Source organism: Onychostruthus taczanowskii, unplaced genomic scaffold (assembly GCF_017590055.1).
Source record: "Onychostruthus taczanowskii isolate IOZ18803 unplaced genomic scaffold, ASM1759005v1 scaffold31, whole genome shotgun sequence".
Classification (NCBI taxonomy): Eukaryota; Metazoa; Chordata; class Aves; order Passeriformes; family Passeridae; genus Onychostruthus; species Onychostruthus taczanowskii.
The window spans coordinates 1,397,304-1,414,832 of NW_024500461.1; the positions used below are offsets into that span (position 1 = coordinate 1,397,304).

General features: G+C 37.7%; 1 protein-coding gene across 2 annotated transcripts in view; it reads left to right on the plus strand.

Annotated features, from left to right (window-relative positions):
- ACSS3 (acyl-CoA synthetase short chain family member 3) overlaps positions 1–17,529 on the plus strand; it is a 75,231-nt gene that overhangs the window by 18,843 nt on the left and 38,859 nt on the right. For both annotated transcript variants that reach the window (XR_005953054.1, XM_041409732.1), the window contains exons 7-9: positions 44–139; positions 6,374–6,525; positions 10,829–10,932. Coding sequence is in view for 1 of the 2 variants with exons in the window: in XM_041409732.1 (XP_041265666.1) it covers positions 44–139; positions 6,374–6,525; positions 10,829–10,932 (352 nt within the window). In the remaining variant the exon portion in view is untranslated. The remainder of the gene's footprint in view (positions 1–43; positions 140–6,373; positions 6,526–10,828; positions 10,933–17,529) is intronic.

The following is a 17,529-nucleotide window of genomic DNA, read 5'->3' on the forward strand; positions in this document are numbered from 1 at the left end:
TTTTATTACTCCTAACTATAATTTTGTTTATATTTCATTTTAGGTATGGTGGGCAGCTTCTGATTTAGGCTGGGTTGTTGGTCATTCCTACATTTGCTATGGACCTCTCCTTCATGGTAATACTACAGTTTTGTATGAGGTATGATTTTTTAAGTCTAAAAAACCCCCCTTGGAAATGGAGCATCTCCTCCAGCTGATGATCCAGATGATCCTGTTTATGCCTGTCTATTCTTCATGCCACAGATATTTAAATTGTGTGTGTATCATCAGTGTTTATACTCTCCTGCCTACTACAGTAATTTTTAAGAAAAACTTACTTCACTGTCCTTCAGGCTTGTCTATATATTTGTGTGAAGGGTGATGGTTAGCGGCCTAAGGAGCCCTGAAGCGACAGAACTAGAAATGGCAGATGGTGGAGTGTACCTTTGCTTTGATTAGACTATCTTTATTTTGGAATTAGGAGAGGGTGTTGTGTTTTGCATGTCTTGTGATGAAAAATGCTTACTGGATCTTAGCTGGATGCAATTGAGAGCTGTATGCTTGGAACCGGAACTTCTAATGAGGGTTGTCTCTTCTTTCCTCTCTACCAGTCAAGGAAACTGAATCCAAGACACAGATGACATTTGGGTCTTAGTCCTTCCCTTCAGGGGATGAAAACTAGTGGGGTGGAGAGGAGACTAGTCTAGTAGCAGAAATGCACATTGTAGACTCAAATATTGTATTACCTTGAATATTAATTACTATAGTCTAATTAAGTGCCTAATAGATGTTAATTAGATTTTTCATTCTAAGGGGATTAACTCAGCACTACCACAATAGTTAAACAGAAGAGGAAAGCAGTGTAAGAAAATGGGCAAGTGCTTGCAGATAATAAAAAGACTTTGGTAGTTTTATAGTGACTGTTTTTGAACACTGACGATGTGCTAGGCCACATTAAAACTGTTGCATGAATTGTCAGAAGAGAATCACTGCAATGAAGAGGTTTTCATTCTAGCAGGTGTAGAGTAAGCCAAGAAGGAATAAGAAGTGAAGTAGAGTCCTTCAGCATTTTCTGTTGCGTAGTCATCTTTCAGTGAAGTTTTATCTCTATGTGAATGCACAGGGATCAACGTGATTATTGTCATTCTAAAGGTACCTCTGAGTTTAAACTGTTGTAAAAAAGGGAGTAAAAATCTTACTTTTTTAACAGAGAACATAAAGAAAAATTAAGAATTAGTATCAGGTTGACCTACATAGCTGCTTTGTAATTTTTTGCTCTTGGTGAGATCATTATTAAACAGAAATGGTACATTTCCCATTTTTCTTCTCCCAGATGCCACTAATCAAGGCTTCAGACAGTGTTCATGACATAAGTGTAATCTTTTTGAGGGTTAATAATGGGAAGAAAAGGAAGGTGTCTGAACACATAGGAATAAAAGTAATATTTACAAAGAGAATAGTGCATAATTTTTCCTCTGCTCAAAAGACTGTATTAATAGTAAATATTCAGAAATTTTTAGTCAAGTCTCCTAAATGGTTGCCTAATTATATCTTTTGGGTTAGGGAGTATCACTGCTTAGCCACGGGGGAAGAACATTACATTTCTTTTGCTTGTGGACAACCACTATTAAAAGTAAACTGTGCTGACTTCATACTCTCACTACTTCAAGTGTTTTATATATTTTTAAATTACATAGGTGACAACTTGTCATTTAAAAAATTACTATGGAAATTATGCTTTTAGTTTTCACTTGCTGTTAAACCATTTCCGAGAATGCATAAATGATTAATTCTTTTGAATACAAAAGCAAGTGTATTTTTTGTTTTGGTTTGTTTGGTTTAAATAATATGTCCTGCGTTGTTTTTCTCCAAAACAACAGCAATAAATAAGCCACCTGAAGTCTCACAGCCCACTCTGGGTTGTTCTTGCTAATAGGGTTTCAAGCTGTAAGCAACAGGGCAGTATTAAGAGAAGGTCTAGTTACAATTTGTGGTCCTGTGATGTTAGGAAAAAGGCAGCATTGTACTTCTGGTGTTTGGGACTTTGAACTAGGATAAGGAAGAAGATACCCACACTTGTCAAGAACCAGACATTAAGGACTTCATTTGAGTGGTCTAAGTGAGAGGAGGACCTACTGTCCCACCCAGAGCTGTAGCATCCTGTGTGCCTGGAGTCTCTCACGGGGCTCTCTGGAGTCCTCTAGTTGCAGCAGATTTGCAGGACACATAAGAGCAACAGGTTTGAAACTACTCTTCTTTGACACAGTTCTTAGAGATATCCAGCTTTTCCTGCTGTTTTTGTAAGCCAGTATCAGCAGCTTACAAAGCAAACACAGTCTCTGAAGTCTGGCAGGGATCACTCTGCCATCACCCTTAACTGATTGTGCAGCAAATTCACTAGGACATGTTGTCTCTAGTCTTCAGTGGAGCTTTGGCAGCAGGTCACTGTCATGAGGCTGAATGCCTCTCTGAGCATATTCTTTTGGTCCTGGTACGTCAGGGTTTGTGTGTGCTTTGGCATCAGCACTATACAGAGGGATGCACCACATTTTCTATACAGAGGGAATTTCCTCATAATTTTGAATTTAGTGGTAATTAAAGAACCCATTGTTGTTAGGGGTCAGGCAGAAAGGGAATTGATGCACTCTTACTCCTGCATTGTTGGACATTTGATTATAGCTCTTCTTCTGTGTCCCTTCCCTCAAGTAATCTATGCTGGTGGCTTCTCACTTCCATGCAAGAACTTTCCTATTTCCTTGGTAATTTTTGGTGTCTGTGAATCTTTTTTGATGATCATGTATGAAATCATAAATCATCAGCACATTTTGCCTCAGGATGTCTGCTCAGCTGTTTGACATCTCATAAATTGCATGCTAGATCTAAGTGCTTCCAGAAAGATTTTCCTGTCTGTTTGTCTTTCTCAGAGTCTCTTGGTAGGTCTTTTCTATGGGAATCGTATCTCTTCTTACTTTTCTCTTTTAAATTAGGTGAGACAGAGCACTCTCTTTCTGACTGCCCTGGTCCTGTTTACTGTGCTCTCATTTCCTGTCAACCATAGATATTATTGCCAGTAACTTTTAAAAATCAATTTTCATCTCCAGTATTGATGTGAATACTGAATAGCAACAGCTCTCTAGCTGATCCCTGCAGAAACCAGTGGAAGTATCTCATTTGCTCAGTCCCCAGTTGACTCAGCAGTCTGTCAACATGTTCTGAATTCAATTACCCTGTGGTTTACTGTTTATATTGCTAACTTCTAAAAATAAAAATTGCATGTGGTAATAAGCCTTCATGGAATATGGTAGTACTTCTTAAAATTTTCATATAATAAATTAATACTCTTTCTGGGAATTTTATTTGTAGGTTTTGAGCTCTGAAATTAATTTGCACTGTCTCAGATACGTGTTACAATCTGATTATAAGGGAGATTAATTAAGGTGCAAACAAGACCATATGCCAAAGTCAATAGTATGGATTCTATTTATCAGTAAATGTGAGGCAGAGAGAGCGATAGAAAGAAATAAAAAAAAAGAGGAGGGGAGAAAGAAAGGGAGACAGATTAGGGGAAAGTTAGTCACCACCCCTGTGGATCCAGGGTGTCCTGTTCATCCTTTTCTTCTGGTCTTCTCTGTGGTGGGTGTCCCATGAACATAGAATTCAATGGATAATAATGTACATTCAGGTGTGCATGGGAATGCCCAAGCACCTCCCCTGTCAGGGAGTTTTACACTGTCCTATGTAGCAAAATCTAAATCTGTTGCAAAACTTTGAACCAATTGCAGTCCTCTAATGTAAGGCCTGAGGAATGAGTCTGGGGACCTTTGGGGGCCTTTGATGGTTTATGAACCCTTCTAAGACATGAGAGTCACCTCTGATGTGATTGTCCCATGGTGGTGGATGTTCACTCTGTATTATATGGACCAGAGGTTTTGCCATCACACTCCCAAAAACTCACCTTCTCCCTTTTGGATGCATTTTTCTTTCCCAGCCCTGTTTACTTCTCCTTAGACCAGAGGTAGTTGGACAGTAGTGCCACCTTTATCTTATCTCAAGTTCACTGTCAGATGGCTTAACTCACAGTCTGAATTCCCATCAGGAAGCATATTTGGAGGGATGGACTTTGGTTGCAGGTGATCTTCTTTGCACACTTTGCTACAGTGGGCAAAGTCCTTCAGTGATCTTAAAAATGTTTGAGCCATTAACCCTTTCAGTCTCACACGTTATGTCCATTTTTGTTTATGCATTTGCTAAACTCTGAACAGCTTCCAAGACAACTTGGAAGAATATTTTACACCTGTGCCAGATTTTTTTTTCCCTAAATGAATATCTTACTCCCTGGGTTATATTTCCTATCAACTGACAGGTGAGTTTTCTCCTCTTTCTACTGTTTGTCTTTTATTTGGTTTTCTCCTATATCTGAGACTGGTAACTCATAACCTAAACTGCTTTAACTTACCTGTGACATAAATATCCACCTGTCAGAGTCCTATATGTTTATCCAAGCACTCCTGAAGGTTTAACAGTTTGTGTAGAAGATACTGTCAGGCTCAGGCTTGCTGGAAGTTTGAGGCACAGGCATGTCTGTGACATAGCTCAGGCAGAGATCAGTTGTGCAGCGGGATCTGGGAGGGAGTGGGTGTGCTCAGGACCACATAGCCCTTTTATGGGCTCTGGATATTTACATTTGGTTAAAAGTAACAGCCTACGTTATTACTGGCACAGTAACCAAGTTCAGCTTGCTCCACAGCTAGGTGTTTTGGTGTCCAAGATGACTGATACTAATTCAAGTACATAATTACGTCATGAGAAGCTTGTGGCAGTTTGGTCTTTTTCAGAGTCTGAGGCTATTTGTTTTAACTCTAGGGATGTGGGCTTGAACTCTTAACCAGGTGCCTAGAGATCTGCAGGTATAGTGAATATTACAGGGAGAGAGTGTCAACTTGAACAAACAGGTTCATGAGCAAATACTGATGAACACACGAAAGTTGTGATGAAGTGGTCTGCTAGGGAGATGCTTCAAGACAGTGTGGTAGAAGATTTTTCTTTGGGTACTGTGTGTTATCTGACAGGGAAAAGGACATAACTCACTTTTTAAGTAAGCATCATTTTGCATTTCTTTTTGGTAATAAAGAATAGGCTAATTGCAGAAAGAGGGCTTTTGGTGTTGATTATACTACTCTTCTACTTGGGCTGGAAATTTATTTTCTCTTCCTTTTTTTTCTTACTGCCTGCTTAATAATTTTTAAAAAAATGGCTTTTCAGTTGTGCATTCTGTTTTGTCTTATTTTTAAAATCTTTTGTGGTGCTCCTCTTTTTGAGGAGCAGTATCTCACCATAAAGCTGCAAAACCACTGGTACATGTCCAGCCTTGGCTGTCCTGTGTTCTTTGAATCTGATTAATGGTTCATGAGTGCTCTTGCCAGTGTTCAGGCCCAGGTGGATGAAGGAAGGTGTGTGTCTCTCGACTTGTGTACTCTGTCAAAGTTCATCTTCTAAGTGTGGCCTTTCTAGTGAAAAGGTTATGGTGATACCTGTGGAGCTAAAAATCATTCTACATTAACATCACCTTCTAATTTCAGAATATGTATGGAGCAGTTCATGCACTGTGGTAATTACACTTACAGTAAGATTGTGATTATATGATTCTGTGCTGACTGTTTATCGTATTTTCAACACCACAAAAAAGTATTCTTGCTTATTTTTATTAGGATTACTTACCATTGAACAATTTGTCATAAATGATTACTTCTGTTTACAATTCTTTTGACTATGCCCTTAGCTCAAGAAAAACCCAACCCCAAGCCAGACCACAGTCTGGTAGCACACGAAAACAGAATAGGGGCCCTTCAGGATCTCTCTAGGCTTTGTGAAGGTTCCAAAAAGTCAGTTGTAAGCAGCTAAGTGGGAATATTTCCAGATTTGAGAAGAATTTCTAGGTAAGAAAAAGCTCTCTGTGCATGGGAATATAGCTGCAGTGCCACTGTGTCCCGAGACTCCTTGTTCAGAGGGAGTGTGGGTGTTTTCTAAACTGCATCTCAGGATAGAGATGCAGACATGATGTAGACATGACGTAGACATGACTGTCTCTGCTGCCAGTGCAATAATACATCTTTGTGTCTGTCTTTTCATTTGCATGTCTGTTTGTGCTAATTTTCTAAGTAGTAACTAGTATGTGCTGTGTTCAAGTAAGGCACGGTTCCCAAAGCTTGTGCATTTATTTCTACAAGTGGATACATTCAAAGTATTATTATTTTTAACAAAGCCTCTTTTGAAGTCTTATTTGAAATTACTTCTGTTGCTGTGCTACCACTACTGTTACGTGCTCAAGGCTTGAACTGTCAAGGAATTATGAGGTATTTTTATCCTGTGACATTTTAAATTATTCTCTCTGTAGGGGAAGCCTGTGGGAACGCCAGATGCTGGTGTCTATTTCCGTGTGCTAGCAGAGCATGAAGTAGCTGCCTTCTTTACTTCACCAACTGCAATTAGAGCAATCCGTCAGCAGGACCCTGAGGCAGCCTTAGGAAAGCAGTACTCGCTGAAAAGGTGAAGTAAGGATACACTGGAAGTTTTTTCCAGAAGCAGGCTGCATGAACTAAGAGTAACAGAGTATCTGAGGTTTTGCCCACCTCCATAGAGTGCCATTTTAATCTATTCTTGAAAATTTAGGTGTACACATATTTGCTTGTAAATTCTACTGATAGTTTTGAGGAGATGAAAGCTGTTTAAAAGTCTATGACTCTAATGTTAAGAGCTGAGTTAGGTTTCCTCTCCCATTTTTACTTTACTCCCCTGTGCTTATACTCTGTAATACAGTCTTGGATTATGTCATCCCATACTGCTTTTTCTGCATGACCTCTCATTTTGTTAAGGTCACAGGATCTTTAGTGTTTATTTAATCAGAAGCTAGTCAATGTTTTGGTTGCTCCTCCAAAACTTCGTTACTGTTTATGATTACGTGTCCAAAGCACTATTTGCTGCTTTGTACTGCTTTTAAGGTGCTTATCACTATACTATCAGTGTGCTTCAAAGTCTTGGCTGAGTTCATCCTCATAAATCCCCTGTGAGGTGAGAGAGTGGTATTATCTATATTGCAGATGGGAAGCTGAGTCAAAGAGAGATTAAGGTCAAAGTCTTCTGTTAGTTTTGAATATCTAGACTGAACCACTAAAATACCACTGTTTCAAAGATTGTAGTATTATATGGTTAAAATGTAGTGTTAGCATTATATTTATGCAATGCTTCTCATAGTAACTTGGATTTGTGAGTGTTCAATACTTCTACAGACCAAGTTTCTGTATCTTATGATAAACATTCTAAAAATGAAAAATATGTGGATTTAGACCACATCTAATCTTGAAGTTGAATGATTTGCTCAGCATCAAACAGGGACTGTGTCAGACTGTATAGGCAGTATTCAGTCACAAGAACATCTATTACCACACATGTTCCAAGAGAAGGGAAGCTTCATTAGACCTCCACATTCTTAATTGCTCAGAAAAGTTTATTATTAGTTAGCTGGGTTTTTTCTTGAGGGATTCATTGCAAGCTTATTACTTTTCTTCCATCTATTTTGACTGCTATTGTCAGCTCTTACTCCTCCTTGAAATAAGAAAGAAGCTCATTTGAGACACTAATGCAATGTTGTCCTATGGCATTTATTGACAAGAAAGTGATTCAGATTCTAGAAAATTTAATTGCCGTTTCTTGGCTTTTCTTAGGCAATTACTTTGTCTTTAAAGTATTCATTTAATGGGAAATCTGCTTACCTGCTTTGTAAGTTGTCACATTCTCTGGCCAGATGAGAATTCTAGATAAGAGTCTCCTTGCAGTATCTGTTGCCACAGATGTAAGGAGTTATTTCATCATTCCTATTCAGTCATATCAAATGAGTTTCTCCACTTGTGTGCAGCTTTAGTTGTCTCATAATTCACTCACCTTTGGACCATGTAGTTCGCTTGGATGTGATGTCTTTACTAAACCCTCTAATGCAGCATTTAATATCTAGTAGGTACAGTTGTTAAGAAAGTCTATCAAGTGATTAAAATTTCCATTCTAGGGAAGTATTTGGGTTTGGATGTTACTTTTCTCTTCAAGGTCAAGTGAATTCTGTCTGATTCAGTTTGAAAGCAGTCTTTTAGTTCATTTACTTGATCTATGATGCTTTCTTCTTTGTTACATAGTGAAGAATCTTGGAAATGTCTTTCTGCTACATGCACTAAAACAGAGTCTTACTTTTGAGACTGCATCCAGGAATGCAGTCCTGAAAGAGGTTTCCACCATGGTACATTTTATTTCTGAATTGTTGTGTTAAATAAATGGTAAAGGTCATTGTCACTTTAAAAAAATAATGTTAAAAAAGACAGTTACTGATGAAGAAAAAAAGTGGCAGGCAATGCCAGCTTCCATACCTAACGGAGCATTTAATTTACATTAGTAAATTGAATTATAAACAAACTTGTGTTCTTTTGAAATGACGTAATTGAAATAAATTTCTATTAAGAGTTGATGTTTGTGGCATCACTGGCCTCTGCACAAAATTATATATATGAGTTTTCCAAAGGTTCTAGTGTGTATGCTTTAAATTTCTTGTGTCTACTGGAGCCAAATCTTGAAATTTCTTTGCTTTTGACAAAATGCCACCTATGTATAAAACACAACTCATGCTTAATGGTAAAACAGATGTTTAGTTTTTAGTACTGCAGGTCAAAAGCCCTGTTCAACCACATATTTATAGAGCTCTAAAGACATAGCTTTTGATAACATCCAGTGCTGCTGAGCATTGCTGCCTGTCATGTTGGAAAAAGAATTAACATCCAAATTCCATGAGCTTTGTCTACCTAAGCATATTCTGTTCAGCTCTTTGAATCCATTCTCCTCTTCAAAAGGTAGCTCCATACCAAGCTATTAACTCTTCCCATATTAGGAATCACACTTCATCCTGCAGTTGACATAATTGTTGTGAGCCAGATTGTTCTAATTTCCAAACAATTGACAAGTTGCATGAAATGTGGCAACAACTCAGCATTTCAGATTGACGTACAAGTAATTTGCCATTGGTGTCCCATAGTCTACTTTGCTTGCTTGACTTTTGGTCAGTTGAGAATGTTCTGCAATTTTATATCAAGAGCATTTAGAGATTCTCGGTTGTTCATCTGATGCCAGATAATAATGGACTTTAGAAAGAAATATGAGAGTGCATAAACATTGTGCAGAAATAATGAATATAAAGTAGATAAGAAACTTCCATTATCTGTCTCGTAATGCAGGAGCATTTCACATTCAAGAGGATGTGAAATTAAAGTAGCAAATTCAAAACTATTTGGAGGAAATATTTTCTCATAGAATTGACATTTCCCACATGCTGCTAGGAGGATATGTGATTAAGACTCAGAACTTCTTAAATTGAAGTATGTAATGCAGTTCTGCCTGCTGCCCCCTACTCTGTGCTGCTGCTGATGGTACATGGCTTGTCCTGGTGGAGTTCTGAACTGTGCTCATGAGCAGCCTTTGTGGAGCTGAGCTGCAGTTGCGTTCTGTATCTCAGTCTATGACTCTGTCACCCAAACATCCAGTGCTTGGATTCTCATATTCAAGGTAAAATCTGTTCAGGGATGGAAATGAATGTGTACTATGTTGAACAATATTTATTGCTTCAGGATCCTTAGGAAAATTGATCTGTCCCCTGTATGTCAGGTGACATTTGAAGTCCATTCTGCTGAACTACTGTATAGGGCCTAAAAGCTTGATTGTACTGAATTTCATGTTAGGAATTTAGGTTTTCAGAGCAGCTGAGGACATGTATTTAACAGAGAAACTTTAGGACCTTTCTTCTTAATTAACTGCATTGCAGGGATAGATGATTGCAGTAACAGGTGACTTACAAACTTTGATGTTTTAAGTGGGCTTTTAAAAAATTGTTCAGTGGGACATTTCATAGCCATTGCCATCTCTCGTTTTGCTATACTGAGAGGAGAAAATAATTCCATGATTTTTTTGCTTAGACTTGAGGCACTTTGCTTTGATGCTCTTTTTGATGGTTTTGTGCTTTAAGTTTGCCAAATAGCTAATTTTTCTTCTCATAACATAAAGTTGATCTTTAGCCTGCAGATTATTAAATCTGATTATTAAAGCTGGCAATTCAAAAGAGTGGAATTTTGCTTTTGGCTCAGAGGATAACAAGATATCTTAACTTTTCCGTAACTCTTATATGTTCTTGGTGTTTGTCTAATTTGCTTTCTGGATTTAATTTCCCTGGAAAGATGAAACTCATAGTCTTTCTAAATGATAACCCTTTGAACTGAAATTTGTGTTATACCAACCAGTTCTAGGAATTCTCTCTTTTTGTGGCTACAAATTCACTGGTTTTACAAAATCAGTGCAGTTTGTGTCCACTTTTGAAGGACAAGAGTGAAGTCCTGTGTTCAGTAGTTGTCTTCATTCAAAATGCATTGAGGAAAGACTTAAAGGGAAACAAAATCTCAGTGACGTGCATCTGGCTGTGGGAGATTGTACTGCAGTGCTAACGAAGATACCTACCTAGTTTCTGTGTACAGAGCATTTAATTTTATTATTTTTTACTTCAACTGACAGTTGCTTGCCTCTGGTCTCCTAAAGACTTTGCATTCAGCAGATAAAGTTCATTTTTCATTATGAAGTATTAAGTAGCTTAAATTAATGCTGCAAATATTCTAGTTGCTACTTAGAAGGAAAGAGAAAACAAAAACTAAAAGTCCTCCTTTGTCTTTTCCCTTGATCTGGGACAATGGCCAGAGACATTTATTGTGTTCATTATCTTGCTTTCCTTTCCACATCCAGATCAAGATACAGACTTTATTTTTATTTAAAGGTTCAGAATGATGTTTGTAGCTGGTGAGCACTGTGATGTGGACACGCTAGAATGGGCAAAAAGAGTCTTCAAGGTACCTGTCTTGGACCACTGGTGGCAAACAGGTGAGTGGTTTAAAATACCCTTTGTAAAATACGGTGATGAGAGTATTTTCAGACTTGTTTCCTGAGTCTGAAGGTAAAATTGTTTTTTCTTGCCATGAACATGTAAATAAATGTAAAAAAAAAAAAAATTCAAGCAGGAAGAATGTTTTTTGGAGGTGGTGTGAAAAGTGACTTCAGGGTCATTTTTAGAAAAACGTGACATTTGTAAAAGCTGTATAAAAAAAGATGGTATTTTCTGGTACCCATGTTTAAAAAACGAATTTTGTATCAGTATTTTTCCAGGTGTGTTTTATGTTGTTTGCATGTGTGATGGTTGTGTGACAGAATGTTTGCTATTTAAGGCTTAAACCTAAGTTTTTTGCATATATAATTTGTGTAATTAAAAACAAACAATCTGCTGTATAGAGTAGACTCCTTGGTCTTTAATACTGTTCTGTATGGATGTCATCCACCTTCTAGTGATTATTTTGGAATGTTTCCTATTTGTTTCAGTGCAATGAAGGAATCAGAGTACCAATCTATGGGTAACTTTGCAAAAATCCTAGTTGAATCCTGGATTAAGACTTGATCAAATGTATCTCCTTATAACTGTGAATTCATATGTCTTTAAATTTCACTATTAGAAGCTTAAGTTTGGATTTTCCTTCTTACACCATTGCTGATTAAACGGTGGAAATGTATTACAAAAGCTCCTGCCTGCCTGCCTGCCTGCCTTCTTTGCTCCCTTCCAAGAAATACCTCTTGTGTTTTCTGTGGATCATTGATTTAAGATGTGTGGTCTCTTTCTCTATAAAGAAAAACCTTCTGAGGTTCTCCCATGATAGATTAAATAGAAGCTATAGACGATTAGAGAGAAAGTGAGAAACTGTTATTTTATCTATATATTATGCAATTAAATAAGTTAAGGATGCTTAAAATGCATTTTTTAATTAAAGAAAACCCAAACCACAATCTTAGATAAATGCTGAAAAAATTCTGGAAGATAGTAGTGTCATTTTTTATTTAAACTGGGTTTAATCTGCTGATTAGCTGATTAAACCAAGGCAAAACACCTCTGTTTTGTTCAGTTCGCTATGATCCTAACATCTGTAGGCAGGCTTGAATGAGAAATTAACTGAAAAGGGCTAAAAGAGCAAATGTCTTTGATAAATCACTGAACTGTCAATAATCAATGTTACTGTATGTAATTTTGCACGTGTTTTTATCTGTCTGTGCAGATATAAAGATATATATTACGTATAAAATTGCCATAGCTTTTGCCTATGTTTAGTGCGAACTTTTCATGTTATAGTGTTCTTTCAGATGTATCTCAAGTATATAGATATCAATGAGAGATTTTAACCATATGGATATAATAGAACTTACACTGTGTAGAGGTGAGACTGTGTTTTAGACACAGTCTAAAACACAGTCTCTAAAATGTTTTAGACATTTTTCAAAGAAGACCAAGACTCAGCTCAGACTACAGTGTGTTTCTTGATTTGTATATTCAGGGCGAGCTCTTAAATTAAATTGTACCATGACTTAGTGAACTAAGGCCATTTCAAATACATTGTTTGACAGCATTTAATAATTTGATTAGAGTGAAGACCCAAGTGATTTGTGTGGAAATGTGAGCTGTTGAATGAAAACGAGGCTTTCAGTCTGAAAGAAAAAATGTACTAATTCAGTTCCTGTCAAAGAACTGAATTTCAAGGGATAAGGAAGCAAGAATCACAGAGTCATTAGGTTTATGAGGACCTCCTGAGCTCATTTAATTCAGTTCCCCTTCTCAGGCAGGGTCAGAGAGAGTGTTGCCCAGGATCCTGTCCAGTTTTGAGTATCTCCATGAATGGGGATTCTCTGGCCAGCCTGGGCCAGTGTTTGACTGCCCTTACAGTAGACACATATTTTTTGGGCTCAGATGGATTTTCTGGGCTATCCTGGTTTTAGTACGTGCCTGTTGCCTCTTGTTCTGTTAGTGGGCATCACTGAGAAGTCTGGCTAAAAGTTCTTCAATGTGTGTAAATACTGGATGCCTCCTAAGAAGGCCTACAGAGGTGCCTTCTGTGAGAAGCTATCAGAAGCTTCCTTCATGTCTGGCAGAGTCAATCCCTGACATCTCCAAAGATGGATGTGCTGCTAGTCATGCTTGGGCCAATTAGAAATGGTGGTAACATGGTAATATGTGATAACACATTCAAAAATGAAGGGGAAAAAAGAAGTTATTGTGTAGCTGTAATTGCAGCCAGAGAAGAGCGGTGTGAGAACACTTGAGAGAAACAACTCTGCACACACCAAGGTCAGTGCAGAAGGAGGGGGAGGAGGTGCTCCAGATGCTGGAATGGGGATTCCTCTGCAGCCCATGGTACAGCCCATGGTGAAGCAGCTGCTCCCTGCAAGCCATGGAGGTCCATAGGAGGCAGAGATCCATCTGCAGCCCATGAAGGAGACCCACACCATAGCAAGTGGATGCCTGAGAGGAAGTTTTGATCCTGTGGCAGGCCAGTGCTGGATCAGGCTCCTGCTAGGGATCTGTAGATTCATGTAAAGGGGAGCCAATGCTGGAGCAGGTTCCAGCAGGCAGGACCTGCTGCTTGTACTCTTTCCTTGTCTTTCTTGAACTGTGGAGAATTGAACACAAGTCTCCACATGTGGCCTCACTAGGGCTCAGGTGAGGGAGAAGATCACCTTGCTCAACCTTCTGATCACATTCTTCCCGATGCACCCCAGGGTGTCACTGTCCCTCCTGGCCATAAGGGCACTGTAGGCTCATGGTCATCTTGTCATCCACCAGGACTCCCGGGTCCTGGAGCACAGCAGTCATTGCTGCAGGTGAAAGCAGTCTTCCCTTCTGCTCTTCACTCACCTCTGCTTTAACAGAACACAGAATAAATGCCATTAATTGTGGAAAAACAAGCAGTTCTGTCACGTTCATCCTTATCTGTCGCTTGTCAAAATGTTGAAAGTGGATTTCTGTGCTGGAAAGCCATTTCAACCAAACACTATTGGATTTCAGTACATGAGGTTAAAGGTGTATGTATTGAATATGAAATATTTTACAGAATAGATAACTGGCTGTTTAATTCATTAGAAATAGGCAAGGTTAGTGACTGATGGCAGAATAAGGACCCACAGATTCAGAAATAACAATTTTCTGAACTATCTCCAAAATAAAAAAATGGCATGCTAAAAGCACAATAAAAAAAACCCTAATCACTTCTGTCAGGAGGAAGTTGAAATTATTATCTGTGTTATGTAGAACTAATAAGTTTTTTAAATGCATTTTTAATAACAAAATTAATTATATTTTTTTTGCCATTTAATTGTAGCTGATGTTGTAAATTGCTGTTTTGTTGTACCTCAGATTGAAAGTTTCTGACTTCTACATATGAAAATGATTTTAACCTTTGCCAGTCTGACAAATTGGTACTTATTTCCAAAGCTGATATTTATCTGCATTCTTCCAAAACAAGAGCATTGCAAAACTCTGAGAAATTCTGACATTTAATTTTGCTCGAAAACTGTAGATCTTACTTAGGCAGTTATGTTGGCTCTTTGAGCCGAGGCTAAAGAAGAAGATAGAGGAGGAGGAGAAGTATCTGGGTAAATAGTGTTTCTTGCATAATGGGGTAATTTCTATTCCTCGGTTAATAACTGAGAAAGGTAAGGAAAAGATGAGTTTCGTAGAGATGAGAAGTGGCTGAGTCATCACTGGATTTCCATTGGAGATGGGAATGGGTATGGGGGAAACAAAAGGCTGACAAATGTATTATAAAATAGGAGTGTTAACCACTTCCTTCTTCAGGTTTAATAAGATGTCTTCAAAGCACTTGCCCCCTTTGCCATATATATAACTAGAAATAAATCAGTATGGACAAAGAAATGTGGATTTGTTTCATTTGTTCTTGAAAGATTTATGGTGTGTATTTGAAATCACTGTGAATTGAAACAGTACTTTGAAACAAAAGAAAGCTTTCTTTAAGGGACTTCAAAGCAGCTACACCTGGAAAAGCTGATTGCTTAAAACTGATTTGTGTCAGTATGCCTTCATCAATAACACTAATTTTAAATGTTAATGTTTGTGTTACAAGTCTAGTAAGCACATCTTAGAAACTGTGAAATATAAGTCACAGGGTCAGTGAGTGGCAAGGAAGATTTCAGGCAGTAAGGGCTGGGAAGAACTTACTGTTTTCTTTTGAGATATGACAGTGGATGAAAGAATGTTATTTTCTGATCCTCTGATCCTATGCTCAACTGTACCTGGAGAGGGGAGAGTTTTGTTTGGGTTGGTGCAGGTGTTAAGATTTTGCTTATTTATACAAATTGACACTTAGAACTTCAATAGCAATTTTCATCTTCAAAGTCGTTGTGCAAACTCAAGAAATTAATACTTTTGACATCCCTGTGAAGTAAGTACAGTTATTCCAGTCTTGCAGACATTAAGTAGAGAAAGAAGAGTATCCTGCCCCAAGATATCCCAAAAGTGTTAAATTCAGTGTCAAAAAAAAAAAAAAATTCTTTTTTTTCAGAGACATAAATTTTCTGGTCTTATTTACATATATTTTGTGATATTTTTTTCTGAATGGGAAGTGGAATGCACATTTTGGACTTTGCTTTCTCTCTCTCTGTGTAGTTATGTTTTAAGGCAATGATACAGTTGCTCTGTTGTAGTATTGCAAGTAACTAAATTACAGAGCCTTGCCAAATTTGTTTGAAGCAGCCTACACAGTGTTTGCACAGTTGTATCTGCTGTGTGACTACCCTCATTCTGAGGGAGGGGCCTCAATAGACAAAGAAATGTGAGTTTGGCTTACTTTATTTTGGAGCTAGCTTTGAGTTCTAGAAAAAAAAGGGAAACTGCCAGGAGGTTGAGCTGTGGAAGCAGAAGGCTCTGAAAGTTTGTGTTAAACATCTTCAGCTGCTTTCATGTTAGCTAAAAAATGAAACTGTCATATCACTTTTGGCATTTTGAGAAAATGGTAAGTCAGATTTCCATCTCTTCATAATAAGTATAGGATATAAAGTGGTTTTTGTCTCTTGATGTTTTTAAATAAAAACATTTTGAGACTCTGCCTTTGAGGATGTATAGGAAAATTCAGATGAAACAGAAATGAAGCTGAAAATTCAGTGATAAAATATGACTTGCATAAAATCTCAGTCAAGAGATGTGTTTCCATAGAACTTTAGTTGAGTACTATGGAAATGAAAATTACAGAGTGTGCAAGAGTAGTAGGTTCAAATTGGAATAATCTACTGTTTCCTGGGTATGGGCTCACTTGCAGGCAAAACTATGAAATGATTGTGTACATTTTGTGTTTTCATTGAAATAGGCTGCCTTATCCAGTAAGGAGTTGGTGTCTGTAGCAGGCATTAGGACAAAAACTAAATGGTGCTTGATACATTATGGCTGCTGGCAAAGATTATATTGCACATTGTATTATAGTGCACATTGTATTGGATATTGTGAGACAGTGTGATAAAATTTTCTGGTAGGAATTCTCCAAGTTCTGTAAGAGAATTAATAATGTACTCTGTCACTTTTTAAATTATTCTTTTTCTTTATCTGTGTCTTACCTCTAAAACATGCAAATGGTATGTTAGTAGTATTTTTATTAGGACATTCTGCTGTTGGGTAATTATATGTAGTGGTTTAATAATGGTTATACAGAGCTTTTATGAGGACTGGTACAAATATGTTATTGAATTCAGTATAAAAAATATGAATCATGGATAAGTGTACTCAGATGAATATATTTCAGTGGACTACTTCTGAGGCAATCAAAGAGTTTATTAATGTGATCTTCAAGCAGCATGACGTGGTCCCCAGACTTCAGTTTCCATTGTGTTGCCTTGGCAACATTGTGCACAATCTCCTTCGTATGAGTATCTGGAAAGATGGATTTTGCAACTAAATTGTTAGCTAACCTTTTCATGTTTGCACTAAAGAACTGCTCTTTAAATGAATTACCTTGTCAAGGTAGACCTCCATCTCTCTTTTGTCAACTGGATTCCACATTTTGTTCTGCAGTTACCTTCCACTTTGCCCCATTCAAAACTGCAAAACAGTCCAGTGATTTTGTTCAATGTCATGAAATTCTCAGACCCAAAGCCAGTGGGTAAGGTAAACTAAAGAAAGGATGGCTGTTTAATTTGCAATAAATAGTCAATTCTTGACATTATTTTTGAGTGACAGAAATTAGGTTCTGGAGATACAGGGACCAGGAATCTGGAGTTGAAATAAAACAGATGAAACAAATTTATTCCGAAGTCCAAGCAACTGATTTAGGTTATCAGGTGCCTCAGTGTAGACACAACTACTTTCATGCTTTTTCAAGATGTGTGCATCCTGCATCCTGTCAAGACTCAGATCATATCTTTTTAGTGAAAGCTGATAACCTGCAAACACTTATAGAGAAGTGGGAATTACTTGCAGAAACTTTTGCTGATTCTGCAGCCCTGATTTACTGTCCCCTGATCGTTATTTACTGAATAACTGAATTTATAACAGGCATTTGTGACATTTTCATGTCTCCCCCTGGAGACTTGCATTCTGTCCTTTAAGGGTATGAAAGATACAGATTGTTTCAGCCATTGTTTGCTGTTTAGTAATTGCAT